Below are 18,753 nucleotides of genomic sequence, written 5' to 3'. Positions count from 1 at the left end.
GTTCTTGCACATTGTTCCTCAGCTTCTTTTTGACACTTTTTTGTCTTCCTGCAGCTCCATGAATAGGTTTTTGTGTCAGAGTGGGGTTGTAAGGTCAGAGGTAAATCACTCCTTTATTCTTGCCTCTTTACTCTTTACTTCCTTTGCTGCTGCTCTCCAGAGAGAGCTCATTTTTGACTCAGGAGATTGTTACTTCAGGGGCAAATTATTAATGCTCCTCTCAAAAGAATCCTATCCCTGCCTTAAAGTGACCCTTTAAACTATCTCATCTCTCCCTCTGCTGTCACCAGGTTCTTCACTAAAGTGCTCTTTCCCCCGTTTCCTCTGATTCCCCTAGGCATCATGTCCCTACCAGTCCCGTGGGAAATTTTTCCATCTTCCTATATAACTGTCATAGTGCAGTATCACTACCATTGTGGGTTTGATAAGTGAATCCGGAATTGAAGCTCCTTAGAAGGAAGTCATACTTTCCAAAAAAAGGATTTCATTGCAAAAATTTTGAGGCCAAAAAATTGTGATTAGAGGATAGGAGGACATACAAAAAGGATACTCCTCCTGGTGTGGACTGCTGCTTGTTGAGTTCTTTTCCAATAGGATAACTTCACACCCACCCACTGTGTGGATGGGAGACCTGGGGAATCTCAGTCCACTGCCTTTGAAGGCAGTTGCTATCACATATGAGGTGGGCATAGGGAGTAGAGTAGAGAAAGAAACAAAAAAAAGAAAAAAAATCACATAGAAACAATTTATGGCTGAATTTGAAGAAGTATTAGAGCAAGGGCACTTACATTTTTAACTGTAAAGGAGGGTGGGTCAAGGGATAAATGAATCGGTGCATTCCATGACAACTTTCGGTAAATTGTTTAATATAGGGTATAAAAAACTAAACTGTAGTGAATTGTGGTTATGAAAAGACTAAAAGGACTTAATTGTAAAGAAATTTTGATCAGTACCATAGGTATATTAGAGAATGAGTAAATGATTTGTGTGTTCAGTGACTAGCAGGGAAGGTTACTAAAAAGAAGTTACACTTCTTTTTAAGTGCTTTAGGGGGTGACTCTCAGAACAAGGGCCTGAGTCAGCCAGAAGACCCCCCACCATCCTCTCTAAAATTTGCCTTGAAGTCAGCAAAGAGGAGGGGTCTTGATGAAACCCTGTGAGGCTCAGCAGGGAAAGGGAGGTGGACCTTGTAGTCTTAAGTTAGCAAATTCAAAATGGCTCTTGGAGAGGGAGATTGATAGCATACCGTTGAAAGAGGTTACTATAGTTGTCCAGTAAAGCATTTATGATCTATAAGGGAGCTATAGTGTTGTTCAGCCAGTAGAGTAAAGTATTAAGAATCTTTTTGAGAGCTGAGATGTTTAACTTTTAGAATAGGTGACATGAAGTTCTGTTGATTTCCTTGTCAATATCAAGTTTTTAATAGTGTTTTTCTGTTTTCTGAAGTAGCTTGGATAAGGCAAGGATTCTGTAATGGTTTGATAAACCTTATCTGTAAAACCACCTAGCCTAGTTTTAATTTTTATTGATTTATTTGGCTTTCTATTTTTTAGCTCATTTTGCGTAATTTGTTCATAATGTTCTCTTATGATTTTTTTAAAAATTACTAATTTTATATATACCACTTTTCTAAATTCTAAATGGAATTTAGTTAGACATTTGTCTGTTTCATTAGTCTTTTTCAAAAAGCCAGCTTTTGGTTGATCATTTATATTCTTTCTTTATATTTTATTTCATATTTTCTTCTTTCTTAGAATTTCTTTTCTTCTTAGAATTATTTGGTGTTCTTTTACAAAATTAAGTTGGATGTTTTAGCTCATTTATTTTCCATCTTTCATAATTATAATCAATACATATAAAAATGTAAATTTCTCTCTAAATACTGCTTTACGTATATCTTGCAGATGGTGGTATATAATGCTTTCATTAAATTCTAAATATTTTGTACTTTCTAATATGAATCTCTCTCCCCCCCCACTGTAGGTTCCTTTTTTTTAGGAGTGCATTTTTAAGTTTGCAGGCATATATTTTTTTAACTGTCTCTTTACTATTGATTTCTTATTTAGTTGCAGAGAATATGGTCTATATACTTGTTGTTTTACTTTTTTTAAAAACACAACTCATAATTGTTTTTGGTCTCAATAATTATTTAAATTTACTGACATACTTCATTTTCTCTTCTCACCATTGATCATTTCTTGTATCCCTTTTCTTCTCTTTGAAGTCCCTTTTATTTTTGTAAGAGGAGATGCTTTAATAGTTCTTTTAAGTTAGGGTCAGTAGGTGGTAAACTTCCTTAGTCTTTGTACATGTTAAAATTTTTTATTTTGCATTTATTCTTGAGTGGTGAGTTTAGTTGATTATAAAATTTTAGACTGACAGTTATTTTTACTTAGCACTTTAAAGTATTTTGTTGCCTTCTACCATCTTCTGCTGCTAATGAAATATCTGCTGTCCTCTAACTGTCATTCTTTTATAGGTTTTAGGATTATCTTCATGTTCTGCAGTTTCACATAAAGTGTCTAGGTGTTGGTTTACCTTTATTTATTGGCCAACCCAATATAATGCTCAGTACACAAAATATACTTTTGATCATAGAATTTAGATCTTTGTTCAGTTCTGGAAAATGCTCAGCTATTATCTTGTCAAATGTAGTGTCTTGCCATTTTCTGCATTTATTTACTCTGGAATGTCTATCGAATGTATGCTTGAATCTTACCTCTCATTCTTTCCTCTGTCTCTTTATTACTCTTTTATTTTTTAATCTGAATTCCTCACTGTTATCTTCCAATTCATCAGTACTCTTTTTGACTGTGTGTAATCTAGTTTTTGTCACATGTTGAGGTTTTTTGGTTTGTTTGTTTTAATGTCTCTTGCAATTTCAAAATTTCTACTTGGTTTTTATTTATGTCTCCCTATTCTTGTTTCATTTCTACTTGTTTTTGTTTGCCATTTCCTGTTAGGGAAATTTGAGGTGGTTTCGGGTTGTTTGAACCTCTAATTCTGTTTATTAACATGAATGATTAAGGACTGACAGAAAGTCCACATTAGTATTTTATACATTTAGCTGTAGTTTATTTAGCTATGGTTATTCATTATTGGTATTTTTGGTTTTGTTTTTTTTAACTTGACCTTCAATAGAGTGAAAGCTTTTAGAACTTTACAAGAAGCCCTCAAGTGCAACTATGAACATTGGCAGATCTGGGAAAACTATATTCTCACTAGCACTGACATTGGGGAATTTTCAGAAGCCATTAAAGCTTATCATCGGCTCTTGGACTTAAGAGACAAATACAAAGATACTCAGGTAGGATATTCATATTTTGTTATTTCAGTTTGTGTTTGATATTAATACTTCATTATATGATATAAATTGTTTCCTTGACTCTACAAGGAAAATTTTGTTAAACACAAGTAATATATAAAAGAGGGCTTTTTTGTATAGTTGAATATTCTTAGTTACATATTAATTCTGGCATTCCAATGTCAAATATGTTTGTGTAATCATAGACTGAATATTACTGTGACTCAGTTATGAAAATCTGATATGTGGTTTACATATATATAGTCAGCTTGCAGAAACTTAATAGAGTGATGCTTGTGTTATTTATTACTTTGGTTATCTCAGTGTAATAGCTGGATTAACTCCCATACTCATTTATCCACTCATTGAACAATCATTTACTGCATACTTTCAGATTGTTTGAACAATATAGAAATGAAGACTAACATTTTCTTTGCACTGTTTAATGAGATGGTCTTCATCTTGGGATGAAGTCAGGACTGGTTGATTCTTAACAGTACAAAAAATACTATATCCTTTCAGAAACTATGGGAGACTTGAAACCCCTGTGTTTGACATCCAATAGTATTAAATATAAAAGACCTTGTGGGTTTAATTGTGGTTGAAGAGAATGTTTAAAGATAGGGTGTACAGGAGCTTATAGGTTACGAAGTCCAGGGGCTTGAAAATTTAATACTTTATTTGCAATAATCAACATATATATTATTTAAAGTGGTGAATTTTTGGAATTATGAAAAAACAAATAACATGTACTATATGATAATACCTCACTACTCTTATGGCTTATTATAGATGTACTCCAGCTGTTCCAAAATTTACCTTGTCTGGTTTCTGGTTTCGTAGCCCCAGCCCTCAACCTGTTTGCATGTTCTTGCAAATCCAGCTATATAGTTTGCTAAATTGCTTTAAAGCTCAGGTTCTGGGCAGTTCACTTAGAGATCTGTGGCTTCAAGTAGAACCATATACCTACTTACAGGAGCATTGTTGACCCCTTCAATTACTTTTCTTTTTCTTTTTTTTTTTTTTCCCTTTTTAACTGTTGTACATTGACCATCCATTATAGAAAGAAGGGACTTGAATTTTATAGAGTGAAGATCACTTAAAACGTGCATGGAAGCATAGCAGAGTTTTACATCCTAGAGAGGATGGAAACCCTGGCCAATCTGTTTGCACAGTCCTCTGGCCATCTAGTACTTCTCCTGTTCACCACTGTGATGGCTCTTTCTCTTCCGCACTTAGCCCCTTGGCAAAGGGCACTGATGAGGCTCTGAACAGATCTCAGTGTGTTGCTGAACCACTGAGGATGGTGCAGAGATTGCAAAGTGCTTGTCTCTTGTTTATCTCAACTGTAATTTTTTTTTAAACATTTATTTATTTATTTTTAATTTATTTTATTTATTTATTTTTTGGCTGTGTTGGGTCTTCGTTTCTGTGCGAGGGCTTTCTCTAGTTGTGGCAAGCGGGGGCCACTCTTCATCGCGGTGCGCGGGCCTCTCACTATCGCGGCCTCTCTTGTTGCGAAGCACAGGCTCCAGACGCGCAGGCTCAGTAGTTGTGGCTCACGGGCCTAGTTGCTCCGCGGCATGTGGGATCTTCCCAGACCAGGGCTTGAACCCGTGTCCCCTGCATTAGCAGGCAGATTCTCAACCACTGCGCCACCAGGGAAGCCCTCAACTGTAATTTTTTAAAAGACCTTTCTTTACTAAGAAAGCCTTGTGAAGCCTGTTCTAAAATCTCAGGGAGAATGTAAATAATTTGCATTGGTAGTATATTCCATTTTACACTTGAAATAAATTCTTTTTTTTTTTTTCCTTTCACGAAGCTTGTTCTGAACGCATAGAGATGTATTTTGAGTGTTTTTCAGAAAAGGAAAAAAAGTTTAAAAAAAACCCAAAAACTTCTCCCAGCATAAATTAAGATGCTTTCATTTAATTTTTATCTTAAATAGAGTTTCCAGACATATTTTAGTGATCATATTCACAGTTTTAAACTCCTTCCAGCAAATCTAATCATAAGAATTTTCACCCGTAGCAAAACTGTGTTCTAATTCCCATTGAAAATTTTCTAATCCTTTACCTGTTTTAGCAGAGTATTTAACTTATATCATTTTTAACTTAAGTGAAAATTGAGTCGTTTCCTACCTAGAGAAGATTATTAGGATTTAGTTTAAATTCATGGCCAGCTAATATTTTGATTTCTTTTTTCCTGTAATTCTTTTGTTCCTCAAATTCAGAATATGAACCAAACCTCCTTTCGTACAATAGTATTTCATCTGAGCACTAATATTTTGATGAGTTTGAAATTAGTTTTTATAAAAGTTCAGTATTTTTAGAAGCAATCAAGGGTGGCATCTGTATTCTTAAGACTTCTTCCCTCAGCACCCCTGCCACACACAGGAACACCAAGAATCATTCCTGTTAGACAAAATACTGCTTATAAACAGAGCACCTAGAGAAACATAAGGTGCTATAAAGATGTCAGATGTTATGGCTGTTAGCTTAATTTTTATATTTGGATTTGGGGAAATATCACTGAGAACGTAAGAACTAGATAACCAGTGACTTGCTCGGGTCAAATGATCATCTTTAGCACCTTATATTAGAGAACTTTCAAGTATTCAGATGGAGAAATAGCCACAGTGAGATAATTTGTCAGTTTATACTAGGCCCTGTTAATAGCTTTCTCCAGAAGTGTCACAGAATACTGATGGAGGTGTTTGGTCTCTGGCAGGTGTGGGTAGAATCACTCCAGAGTGGTTAAATCATCACTGAAGGAAGGTCTTGATGGCTAGTGTGGTCTCAGTCATATTTAGCTTCATGGCATACTTGTGTCTGCCATCATGTTTTCTCACCGCTAGTCAGCGTGGACTGAGACAGTCGATAGATTGTCTGGAATATTTTTATCTTGGCTAAAATAATTTTACTTAATTTGACTCTGCAAGTTTGGCAACAGGTGTCTTTCAAAAAAACTCTGATATTCTTATGTTTCACACTACCTGACCTCATTCTATTTCAATTTGCTTTAAAATTCTCTTTTTATCTATTCTTTTTCTACTTCTTTATAGAGGTGATTACTGCCATTTTAATTTTTTTATTGTGTGTGTGTAAATGTGTAAATTCATATTCATTTTAATACAGACACATGATAAATTAACTATAAATTGTTTTTCTCACTATTTGTAATAAGAGAATGGGTGGATATACTACCTTTATCATTTCTTGCCTTTTCTCTCTATGTCCTAATTTTGACTAATGCATAGATTAGTATAACTCAAGAACACTGTTCTATAATAGATATTTATATTCATATCTGGATTGTACACACTTATATTAATCTATCATAAAACTAATTTTCATGTTTCTGTGTAATTAGTCCCTGTTTGATTTTCCAGTTTTCTACTATTGTTAATAGTGCCATGAATATCCTTGTAGACAAATCCTTGTGTATATTCATGCTTCTTCCTTGGGATAATTTCTAATGTTGATGTGTTCATTTTTTTTCTTTTTCCTTTTTTTTTTCTTTTTCTGTTCTTCCCCCATCCCCCCTCCTCCTCCCCTTCCTCCTCTTCTTCCTTCTTCTTTGATAACTTTCAGTCATTTTGGGAAAAATTTAAGTATTGCATTATTGCACCCCATTTGCTGTTTATAAATGGAAGAGGAAGGAAAAGGGATTAACATATATCCAGTGCTTACTATGTTCTTGGCACTTAACATGGATTATCTTTTATAGGGCATACAGTATTTGAGGTGGGTACTAAATAGTCCTCATTTTACAGTGTATGAATATGAGACCCAGAGAGGTTATATAACTTGACCAGTCATATATCTAGTAGGAACCAAAGATAGGAATCACATTTAGGCATGTCTGTTTTTTGTGTGAATCAAGCCTTGAAGTCTATGGGAAGATTTATATTAAACACATTTCCCCATCATATTAATGTGCATTTGAACTATATCTAACAAAGTTTTTTTTTCTTCAAATTGGGGTATAATTTACATATAATAAAATGCACAGATCTTAAGTGTAAGTTTGATGTGTTTTGACCATTATGTATTCTTATGTAACTACTTCCCAAAACAGATATGGAACATTTTCATCACCAGACAAAGTTCTATTATACCCCTTTCCAGTCAACTGAACCACCACCCTTTCCCCTCAACCAGGCAACTACTATCTGATTTCTGTCACCACAGTTCAGCTTTGCTTTCTCTTGAGTGTCATACAATATGTATTCTTTCCTATGGATGTTGTTCTTTGTGTGGATTTCTATTTGGGGAGGAGGGAGGTGGTGTTGATGGGCAGTGGGGCAGGTTGCCAACCAGATTGAAGTCCTGGAGCAAGTGGTGGCTGGGCTTACCTGAGAGAGAAGAGCAGAGGGAATGGATATATTGTATACAAATTCTGTCTCTGTGAAGTAGATACTGTCTCCATTTTACTGCTGAAGTATCTGAGGCTCAGCAAGATGAACTAATAAAGTTGATCTTTCACAGCTAAGGAGCAGTCAAGCCAAGACGTGAAGTCTGAAGTCTGGCCTATTTAACCTAAAATCTGTGCATGCCTTTTCCACACGCGAAGAAATTTTTTCTTTTTTTGCTGAAGGAGTGAAAAAGACAATGTTAAACTGCCTACGTCTCTCTGATAACTGAGGTGTGGGGAAGCCAAGGGTCAGGGTTATCAGACCAGGAAACAGAGAGCTCCAAGTGGAGCGGGGACTTGGCCAAGCCAAGGGAGGCGGGAAATGGCTTCATTCCTGGCCTCCAGCCCTCCTGGAAGTGTTTGTAACTGGACCTGAGGCAATCCTATTCCTTCCTGCTTTGAAGACCTCCAGGATTCAAAGGGCCAACGCCTTGTGCTTTCAGCCAAGATTTTGGGGAGACTTGGCCAAGGACCTCAAGGTTAGTGTTGGGGAAGAGGATAGTTATCCTTTTCTCTTTGTGGAGATTAGAATCGCTGCTCCTCCATGTGAGAAAAAGTCAGCTCTCTTCAGGGGTTAGTGGTGGTTCCCCACAGTCACGCTCTGCTTGATGCAGTCCATGGGCCATGATGGAAGTGAGAAATAGGCTTAGGAAAGAGAATGAAACAAAAGTGCTGTATCGCTGAAATGATCAGAGATGTGGGTTAGAGATTTAGAAGTCCTTACATGAAGTTGGTGGTGTGGCATTGGTTTAGTTAGGAAGCGAGGGACTGCAGGGCTGTTTATACTGATTAAAATGAAATCCCTCTAAACATCCAGGCTCAAAAAATATACTTAGATTATTTTATGATACACCAAATAAATTCCAAATGGGCTAAATATATGCTAAACATTTTTTCATCTCCTAGAAAAATTAGCAGTACAAGTGGGTATTTACCATATTTCCTGAACTTTGAAGCAAGAAAAAAAAAAACTTGAAGGAATTTTTATGACTTCATGGAAAAAATATGTGATGAAATATTTGTAACAAATAGAAAAGATAAAAAGCTAATAATATCCTTATTATATTAAGAGTTAACATCTGCTACAGGAATGAAATAGGACAGGAGAGAGGATTCAGAAACAGACTCAAGTATGAGAATTTAGTTCATGTTAAGGATGGCATTTTAAATCTGTGGGATAAAATAAAATATTCAATACATATTGAAATAGTTGGCCAAGCATTTGGGACCCAGAATGAAGGCCCTGCTTCACTCCTTAAACCAAAATAAATTCAAATGGATAAGATATTTATTTATTTATTTATTTTTTTGGCCATGCCACCTGGCGTGCAGGATCTTTAGTTCCCCGACCAGGGATTGAACCTGTGCCCCCTGCGGTGGAAGCACAGAGTCTTAACCACTGGACCGCCAGGGAAGTCCCTGGATAAATATTTAAATTGAAATGGCTTGAGAAGCAGGATCATGTTGTAGGTAAGAGCATAGATTCTGGGGTTAGACAGCCTTTGCTTACTACCTCTGCCAGTCACTAGCTGTGTGACCTGAGCAAATTACTGACCACTTTGTTCTTCAGTTTCGTAAAACAGGGATGATATTAGTACCTCACAGGATCGTTGTGAAGAGTAAGTAAGTTAATGTATGTAAAGGGCAGAGAATAGTGCCTGGCACACACGAGTGCTGTGAGTATAGCTGCCGTCAGCATCGTGATCGTCATCATCGCTATTATTGAAAAAGTAAAACCATAAAAGCACTTAAAAGAAAGTATGGTAAATATTTTTATAAGCTTGGGGGTGGAGAAAACATTTTAAATCATGACACAAAAGCCACACTCTGCTAAAGAAAAGATGGAGAGATCTGAATTGCAAACTTCTACACATGAGGAAAGGATGACTTCTGACCAGAGGGCTGGACGTCACTGTCCTGAGGAGGGACAGGCTGAGACATGACAGCCTCATTTAGTGCTTCCTGAACTGAAACTGGAAGAGGGTTAGTAGAAGCCAGTTAAGTGCCCTGGGAAGCGTTCGTCTCAGTGTTCTCCATGTTGCCTTAGTCTTTGTACACAAGACTGCTGGATTCGTTACCTGGGGCTACTCTACCAAATTACTACAAGCTTGGTGTCTTCAAACAACAGAACTTGATTCTCTTCAGTAATGGAGGCTAGGAGTCTGAAATCAAGGTGTTGGCGGGGCCATGCTCCCTCTAAAGGCTCAGTGAAGAATCTTTCCTTGCCTCTTCCAGCTTCTGGTTCCTGGCATTCCATGGCTTGTGGCTGCATAATTCTAACCTGTGCCTCCCTCTTCACCTACTTCACCTCCTTCCCTCATGTCTCTGTTTGTCGGCTCCTTTTCTTAGAAGAACGTTAGTCATTGGATTTAGGGCCCACACTAATCTAATATGACTTCAGCCTAACCAATTATTTCTACAAAGACCCTATTTCCAAATGAGATCACATTCTAAGGTTCTGTTTCAACATGAATTTGGGGGGTGGGGCGGACACTATTCGTCCCACCACAACTTTCATGCTCCTTTTCAGGGAGAAAGCGGTGGCTTTGAGAATAGTGGGGTTGGTAAAGGTAAGGGAGAGTGTCCAACACACACCTCATTGGTAGGTTTGGTAGAAGGAGAGGCGACATGCACAGAGGTGCCCCCGAGAGAAGGCCAGAGAGACTTCAACTGATCACATGAAGGTCTTGCCTAAAACAATACCAGAGATTTGAACATCTGGAAGGGACAGAAGGGATAAGAATAGGGAAGGAGTTGATAGAAAAGTAATAAAGCTTTTCAAAGAGATACAGTTACTTAGTCATATGCTTAGTCGTATGCAGTATTGAGAGATAAGACCGGAATCCCATGCCATGGTGGACAAATTAGAATTTCTAAGAAGGATCTATTTTTAGGCTTCAGAAGATTGTGAGATTACCTGAAATATCATGAAAAACATTTGTGTACGTGGCTATGTACCTATTCTGGGTAGAGGGTTCAAAACTCTCAATTAGATCCGCAAGGGTGTCCAGAACCCCAAGAAGAAAACCACAGACGAAATAAAGAATGATCTTCGGAGTAGAGTATTAGGATTAGTTTTCCAATAAAAAGGCAAGTGGACCTTCCCTTATAATCACCAGGGGTTAAAGTTTACCTGTATAGCTGTGTTATATTACAAATGCATTTATCATTGCTCTTGTTTTTGAAAGTTCTCAAGGTTTCCAAACTGTGCACAAATAATTTATGTGCACTCCCCCCGCCCCCAGCCCAGTCCCCACCCCATTTCTCTGCTGCTCTTCAGGGCTGACTCTTTGGGAGAAGCATCTTGCTGCACAGTCTCCACTTCCCCTCTTCCTGTCCTCTTTGGAACCCACGCCCTCTAGGCTCATCTCCGCCAGCCTACTGAGCGTGCTGTTGTCAGGGTCTATATTGCCACATCCAGGGGACAGCTGTCAGTCCTCAGGTTTCTCAGCCTATCTGTTACACTTAACGCAGTTGATCTCTCTTCCTTCTTCAAATGCTTTCTTCAGCTGGCTTCCAGAATTTCACAACTCTTAACGCTACCAGATGCAGCTTCCTCATCTCCTTTGCAGAATCGTTCTCGCCTTTCCTTCCCTGTGAGAGCAATTCCAGGCTCAGTCCTCCGCTATTTTTCTTCCCCGCTTATACTGCTACCCAGGGGATCTCACCATTTCCTTGGTTTTTCCCGCTCGTCTTCCTGAGGATATGTATTATGAAATCAAGTTTTCCTCCACATGTCCCTTTAATTCTTTTTCACATAGGCTGTTCAATTTGTTTCTTTCATTATGGCTGCACTTTTCAGATGTCTTAATTTTGTCCCTGTTGGCTCATACTCCCCCAGGGATATTGGCTCCTTGACTGGTAATGCGTACTTGGTGAGAGGGTCTAAAGCAAGCCCAGGACCAACTTGTGCCCCTCCTGGTGAGTTTGGGCCACGAGGGGAGCTCACCTTTTGGAAACACCTTGCCACTACCTCCTCCCACCACCACCACCACCACCACCACCACCACTGCCAAGTGGCCTGGCTCCTCAGGAAACCTTTCTTATCTCTGCCAGGCACTGCTTTCTTCCAGTCCCATCTTCCTGAGTAGTCATCCAACCTCAGCAGGTGGGGGACTGGCCAGGCCCTCTGCCCCCAGGCGGTACCTGCCTGGTCCCTGGCTTGCACTGGGCTGGCACTGTTGTGTTTCAGTCTCTCCATGTTGATGGCAAGTGGTGTATAGAGTAGTGTGTGGAAGAAAAAAAAGCACAACTAAACAGCTTTTCTCAGACCATCTGTGAACCTTGGCACCTTGTACGTTTCCATCCTGGGCTGCTCTTCTCCACCAAAGCAGGACCCAGCCAGTCTCTGTCTCTCCAGGGTTTCCCATGTGTTTGCTGTTACTTTCTCAGATTCATCAACTTTCTCTTTTTTTTAAGCAGCGTACAGAATTGGGGTTCAGAAAAAGAGGCTAGCAACGTGTTAGTGCATCAGCTTGTAGGCTATGTAATCTCCATATGAAGATGAACAATAAAACTGTTCTCACATTGGAAAATAATGAGTTCTGTACAAATTAAGAAAAAATTTAAATATCTTAAAAGAAATATATTTACTCAACAAACATTTGGAAAGAGATTTAAATTCACTAATAATAAAAGTAAAATTCAGAATAGTAGCTGTGTATATTTTTAGTGGAACAAAATATCAAAGACTAAAACACCTACACACACACACACACACACACACACACAGGCACAGACACACACACACACACCCAGTGCTGGTAATATGCAGTGAAATGACACATTTTCATATACTACAGATGGACATCTAATTTGATTTAGCCCTTTTTGAAAGTATCCAGCTTATCTCTAGAGTCTTAAAATGCTTATTCCCTTGATTCCATAGTTCTGTTCCTGGAATTCTAACCTAAAGAAGCTTCAGTATGAAAAAAATCTTTAGGCACAAAGATATGCAGTGAAGTGTTCTTTATAGTGATAAGGACAATGGCAGTACATGGAAACAGCCTAACTATCTAACTGCAGGGGAATTGTTAAATAGACTGTGCTCTGTCAACCCAGTGGGAGACTGTGAATCTATTGAAGTGATCTATCTAAAGAATATATGAAAACATCAAATAATTCTATGATATAATGTTCAGTGAAAAAGGAAGATAAAGCAGTTTACATAGTATTATATTTAAAAATTTGCATATAGTAAAGAAATTAGAAATTAATGACAATGTTAGTAGTGCTTGTGTTTGCGAATTTTATTTTCTCTTTTTATTTTTTATTAGCTTCAATGTCTTGGGGAAATTTTTAAGTTAAAAAAGAAGAAACTACAAAAACTGGTTTGGGTTGATTCAAGATTTGGCAAAAAAATGATAATGAACTGATCAAAGTTATTGGCATACATATTTCATAAAAGAGCAAATCTTTCCAATGAAAAGAACTTATTATTGGAAAGGAAGGAACAACAGAGGAGTAAGGAGCTGTGCTTTATCATTTAATACAGCAAATGCTTGAGAGCAAGAGCCTGGATGCGAGCCGCAGGTTCAAATCCACCTCTGCCTTCCATAGGTGTGTGACCTTGGACAAGTTACTTAACTTCTCTGTGCTCCAGTTTCTTCATCTGCAGAATGCAAATAACAAGAGCACCTTCCCCCTAGGGTTGTTAGGAAGATTGTGTTCATAGAGCCCCTGGCTCATAGGAAGGGGTATATATATGAATATTACCTGCTATCATCGTCGTCTTCTCTTCATCCTCATCAAGACTCAGGAGGCCAGTATCACTTGTGTTCAAAACCTAGCTCCACCATTCACTTGCTCTGTGCCCTTGAGAAGTTCATTTTGCCTCTCATGCTTCAATTTCTTTGTAAAGTGGAGATAATAAAGTCCCTGCTTCCTAGGGTTACAGTGAGAACTAAATGAAATCATGTTGGTCACATACTTAGAATGGGGCTTAGCACATGGTGAGTGCTCAGAGCAGGGGTAGTGGGAGGTATTGAGGGCTGATACCATGGTGGTAGAGTTTGTTCTTCTTTAGCTCCATTTTAATCCAAGGAAGTATAGGGGCACATAATGAGTGGGTGACGATGAGGGCTTTGCTGTCCCCTTTTGACAGAGTAAGGAAGTTGAGGGTCAGTGATGATCGTGATAGTTTATAGGTTTATATTGCTTTACAGTTTCTAAAGCTCTTTACCTGTGTATTGACTGCTTGATACAACAGTTCTGTGATGTTGCAGACAGAAGACCTGTCCTCGTTACTGCCGTTTACCAACTTCCTAGCCATTCCCCCACATTCATGGTGGACTTCAGCAACTGACTATGTATATCTTCCTCTCCACTCTAGATCTACTGTTCTTGAACACTTGGTTTTAGGTAGATGGCACGTCCAATACTTTGGACTGAAACTTCTTTGCCCTCATCTTATTTCATAGGAGCAACCCATCCAAGTGGCCATATCTTGGATCCTGTTTCCCCAAGAATCGTTTACCTCTAAATTCTTAAACTTTAGTACTGTACCCTTCAGCCTCTTATTACATACTTAATAATTTATAGTTTTAACTAGTTACTGATGGGTTCAGTAATCATATTTTTACCCAGTTTACAGGAGATAAAAACATTTACCTGTTAAAAAAAAATCTTTTTTTCACCTTTGATGGTGCAAAGGACTATAATGCAGGTAAACTTTGTAGACTGCCCAGGATAAAATCATAATCCTTGGTGATTCATTTTATCAAAGAAATCCTACTACAACACCCTTTGCTTTTTTTAAGTTAAAAATATCTATTTACTAAAGAAGGATTAAATATATGTTAGAAGTTATTATTTTGGTAGTCAGTCTGGATAACAAGAGTGTGATTTTTCTCACCAGTTAGAGGGAGGGAAATGGTGATATTAACCAGTAAATTATAACATTACTCTAATAGTTTTTAAAAAAATTTTATCACTCTAAACCTACTTTTGAAGATTACATATTAGCTCCATTTGTTAATGGATTTTAATAACTCTTATTTTTTTTCCTTCAGTTTATGGGGCTTTCTTAATTGCAGGAAATACCTTTTTAATTAACTTTTATTAAAATAGAGTGAAAATATAGAAAAGTACACAGGTCATAAGTAAACATGAATTTTCACGAAGGGAACGCACCTGTGTAAACCACCCGGAGCCCCCCACCCCGCCGTCCCGCGCCCTTCCCCGAGTGTGAGTCAGAACATCACCAGCATCCCAAAGCCCTCAGGGTCCCCTTTTAGTCTTTGCCCCTCCCCACTCCGCCCACACACAACAAAGACATAATTTTAAAGTTTATAAATGAATATTCATGTGTGCTGTCGTTTTTTGTTTCCTCTTTGCCAATCTTTGTATTTATTCTTTTTCTCTATTTTTAAATTAAATTTTTGTGTTATTAAAATAACACATAACATAGTTTTTACAAGTTAAGTCGTAGTATAAGGCTTATAACAAAATACAGCAATTTCCTGCTCCACCGCTCCCCCCTCCTATTTTTTATTAACCAAATTTTAGGTATTATCAGTTGACTTCCTATTATAGTAAATAAGGACTTTATTATATTAGCATTTCCACTACTTCCCCTTCTTATTTTCCCAATATATTTATATTAAAAATTTTGGTTACATGAATATTTTCTATTAATATTATATGCCTATGCAAATTATATTCAAAATAGGTATTACAGGATACTATGATTGGGGGGTATTTTTTGCTTTTCGTTTTTTATGATGCTAATACTTGTCTTGGTTTTCATGTGATTCTCTTTGTGAGCCTCTTGTCTAAAATCATGACCTCTCCTGCCCTCCTTGTTCTGGCTTTAGCTCTGGATAGTCACCATCCCATGTACCTGCCAAATCCAGCAGAATCGTCCAGTCCTGATCTTCTGTAGATGTCCTCTCCTTGTTACTTTCTCCTTCCCTGGTTTCCATGACATCGCTTTCTGCCACCTTTCCTTTGTGCATAGACCTCTGTTCATCTACCCTCCTTTTAAATGTTGTGTTCCTTAAGACTCTATCCTTGGTCTGATTCTTACCCAACACAGTCTCTCTAGGCAATATCTGCCGTGGCCATGAATGACTTCTATTATGTATTCCTCCATATAGAACTCTCTTCTAAGGCCCAGATCCAGCTATTTAACCATTTTACATCAAATAAAGAGTAAAAAACAAATTTGTTATTGCCTCCCCTTATATTCAGGGTCTCTCTACTTATGGTATCTGCGTATGAATCGGGTAGAGGTGTTTGGTATCTGCCCCCTAACCCCAACACAGAGGCACTCTATCTACCTCCTTACCCTTTTGCAGTTCCCTCTGTGCACCCGCAAATACACACACACACCCTGCTTCACCAACTTTCCCCCTCTGAAACACCAGTACTGCAGCTCTCCATTTTTATTGGCAAGAAGGCCAAAAGATTTCTCTTCCCCCTTGGCTACTCATTGTGGCTAAAATGAGGGGATAGGATGTTGGGCCAACTGTGATATCCCAGAAAAAACAAAGAATTTTACTAATTTAGTATGCTTCATTTGTCCATGTTAGTAACTATTTCAATAGACCATCTCTTTCGAAGTATGTTAATCCTTGAAACGTTTACAGAATGATTACTCGAAACAGGTAGTGCACATTCATACCATTTCTCCTGCATTGTGACTTTCATATTTGAAACCATGAGTGGAATTGTAATATCTATTTCATTACTTTCAGATTTAAAACTGTACATGTTGGATTGTAATGTGAATTTATAGGCAGAGATAATTTACCTTGTCCATCAAAAAAGAAAAAAGCACAATTGAGTGTTCTCCTGTCCACTTTTATCCCTGTATATAATTAGGACCATAAGTCTGAGCTCACATTCCTAACAGTGTTCATGGGCCAGAGGAGCCTTGATTCCTTGGATGCATCTCATGCCTGGATCAGAGTGCTCTATGGGGAGATAGAGCAAGGTGTCACACTGGTTGCATTTCTCTTAGCAAAGCTTTCTGAAAGAGGTGTGTTCATTCAGTCTTTCTTTCAGGCACAAGTATTTATTGCATCAGAGCTGTGTGCCAGGCATGGTGTTAGATACTGGGGACACAAGATGATGAAATGTGGTCCTCTCCCTGAAGTTCAGAGGAAGAATAAAGACGTGGCACCCTGTCTCTTGGAACCTTGCCACTCAAAAGTGTGCTCTGTGGACCATCGACATCAGCATCACCTGGGAGCTCGTTAGAAATGCAGAATCTCAGCTGAGATGGAGCGGCATCTGCATCCAGGATTCCGCATTTACAGCAAGCTCCCGGGTGATGCCGATGCCGTCAGTCCAGGGGCTGCACTGAGCAGCAGCAGGGTCTGAGGGCACTCTCCTCGATCTGCTTCTTTACGTGGATCCATGTGTCTCTGCTGGTCTCCTGTCACAAGAGTGGATGATGGAGGATGCACTTTCTGTGCTTCCAGGAAGCCTTGAGATACACAGCCTAATACAGATGTGACAGATGTAGCTTATCATAACAGTGTAACCCACGGTGGGGCTCACCTTAATTCATCTATCAGCATTCAAGGCATCTGACTAATGAACATGAGATGGCCACGAAATTGCAAATGGTGAGCAGACCTGGGGTAGTTGGCAGGTCAAGAGCTACTTTGTGGGTACCTTGCATACCTAAGGCAAATGCACTAGCAGTTTATTATGCAACAATTAGGAAGGGCCAGGACCTCTTTTAGCAGAATTAGAGTGTTATCACTGCAGTCCAGGTGGGAATAGTGAGGCCCAACCTAAAGGAGGAGAAGCTGGATTTAGGACTCATTAGGAATGTTGAATCAAATTGGTTACACGTGGCCCAGCCGGGAGAGAAGAGACTCTAGGTTGGCGCTCAGGTCACTGGCTCTGAGACTGCAGGAGGAAGAGGGATCTGGGATCTAGGTTTCCCTCTGGGATCGATGGAGCATGAGATGTCGATGGGACATGGCTGGTCGATACGGAGGTGCACAATCCTGGGGCTCCAGAGAGGAGTCGGGCTGGAGCTGCGCTGACAGTATCGGGTAGACTTGGTCATAGTGTATTTGCAGCTACAGGTGTGGAGCAGATCATTCAGAGAGAGCCCTCAGAGTCTGAAGAGAGGTGCACAGAGCATAGGGCCCTGTGGAAGCAGGGCCCTCCAAGGAGCCTGAAAAGGGACACCAGGAGAGGTAGTCGGCCTGCGATTCCAGACAGTGGTTCGGGATGGCTCGTCTTGTATTTTATTTTTCAAGAGTGACGGGTGATATTCTTACAGGCCTGACAAGGTTTTTCACTGTCATCATCGTTGATGGTGAGGGTAGCTCTTTGTTTTTAGTTATTGTTTGGTTGTTTCTAGCTTCCCAGTTTCTCCTGTGTATCTTTTAAGGTCCTTACAATTCTGGTCAGGGCAGTGATGGATGGTACGACTGATCGTAGTGGAAATGTTGCACCTGGCCTCAGAGGAAAGCTGCAGGAGCTGTTTGGCAGAGTAACTTCAAGAGTGACGAACGACGGAGAAATCTGGAGGCTGTATGCCCAAGTGTGTGGAAATGGGCAGAGTGACAAGCCTGATGAAAATGAAAAGGTGAGTCCTGCCTCAGTTTTCCGGAGCTCTTGCCTTCTGTTTGAACATATGTGTAGTGGATCTGCTTTTTTGATGGTTGGAGGAAGACTGTGATAATTTGAAAGACAAGATTAATGTGCCCAAGTTTTCAGGTGTGATTCAGAGTCCTGAACGTAAGCACCCTGAATTGTGGACAGGTTAAGATTTGTAAGTATTCATCTTTTTTCTTTCCATGAATTTTTCTTAAATAATTGTTCTCTGTTTCCTGCAAAAGGGTCTGTCTTAACCTGCTCTCCCTCCAGAGCTGCAGCGAACAGCTGGTTCTTGTTATTTACTCCACACCCCTTTCTGCAGGCTCCTTGCTGAAGACTAAGGTAGACGGTACAAGGACAAAGGAGTGTTTAAATCCGAGATGGAGACTATGAAAAGGAGAAAGAAAAAGGGGCTAGATAAGAATATCAGAGAGGAGCTTTTAAAGTCTAAACATAAAATATTTTACAAA

The 18,753-nt window shown here is 39.0% G+C and overlaps 1 protein-coding gene across 5 annotated transcripts in view; it reads left to right on the top strand.

Annotated features, from left to right (window-relative positions):
- The window catches only part of TTC27 (tetratricopeptide repeat domain 27), a 177,362-nt gene that overhangs the window by 148,592 nt on the left and 10,017 nt on the right, over positions 1-18,753 (top strand). For all 5 annotated transcript variants that reach the window (XM_007191392.2, XM_007191388.2, XM_007191389.2 and 2 more), the window contains 2 exons: positions 3,142-3,307; positions 18,075-18,272. In XM_007191392.2, the coding sequence (XP_007191454.2) occupies positions 3,142-3,307; positions 18,075-18,272 (364 nt within the window). The remainder of the gene's footprint in view (positions 1-3,141; positions 3,308-18,074; positions 18,273-18,753) is intronic.

This window comes from Balaenoptera acutorostrata, chromosome 12 (assembly GCF_949987535.1).
Source record: "Balaenoptera acutorostrata chromosome 12, mBalAcu1.1, whole genome shotgun sequence".
Taxonomy (NCBI): Eukaryota; Metazoa; Chordata; class Mammalia; order Artiodactyla; family Balaenopteridae; genus Balaenoptera; species Balaenoptera acutorostrata.
Note: the sequence above shows the minus strand (reverse complement) of the source record. Positions and strands in the feature narration are given on the sequence as shown.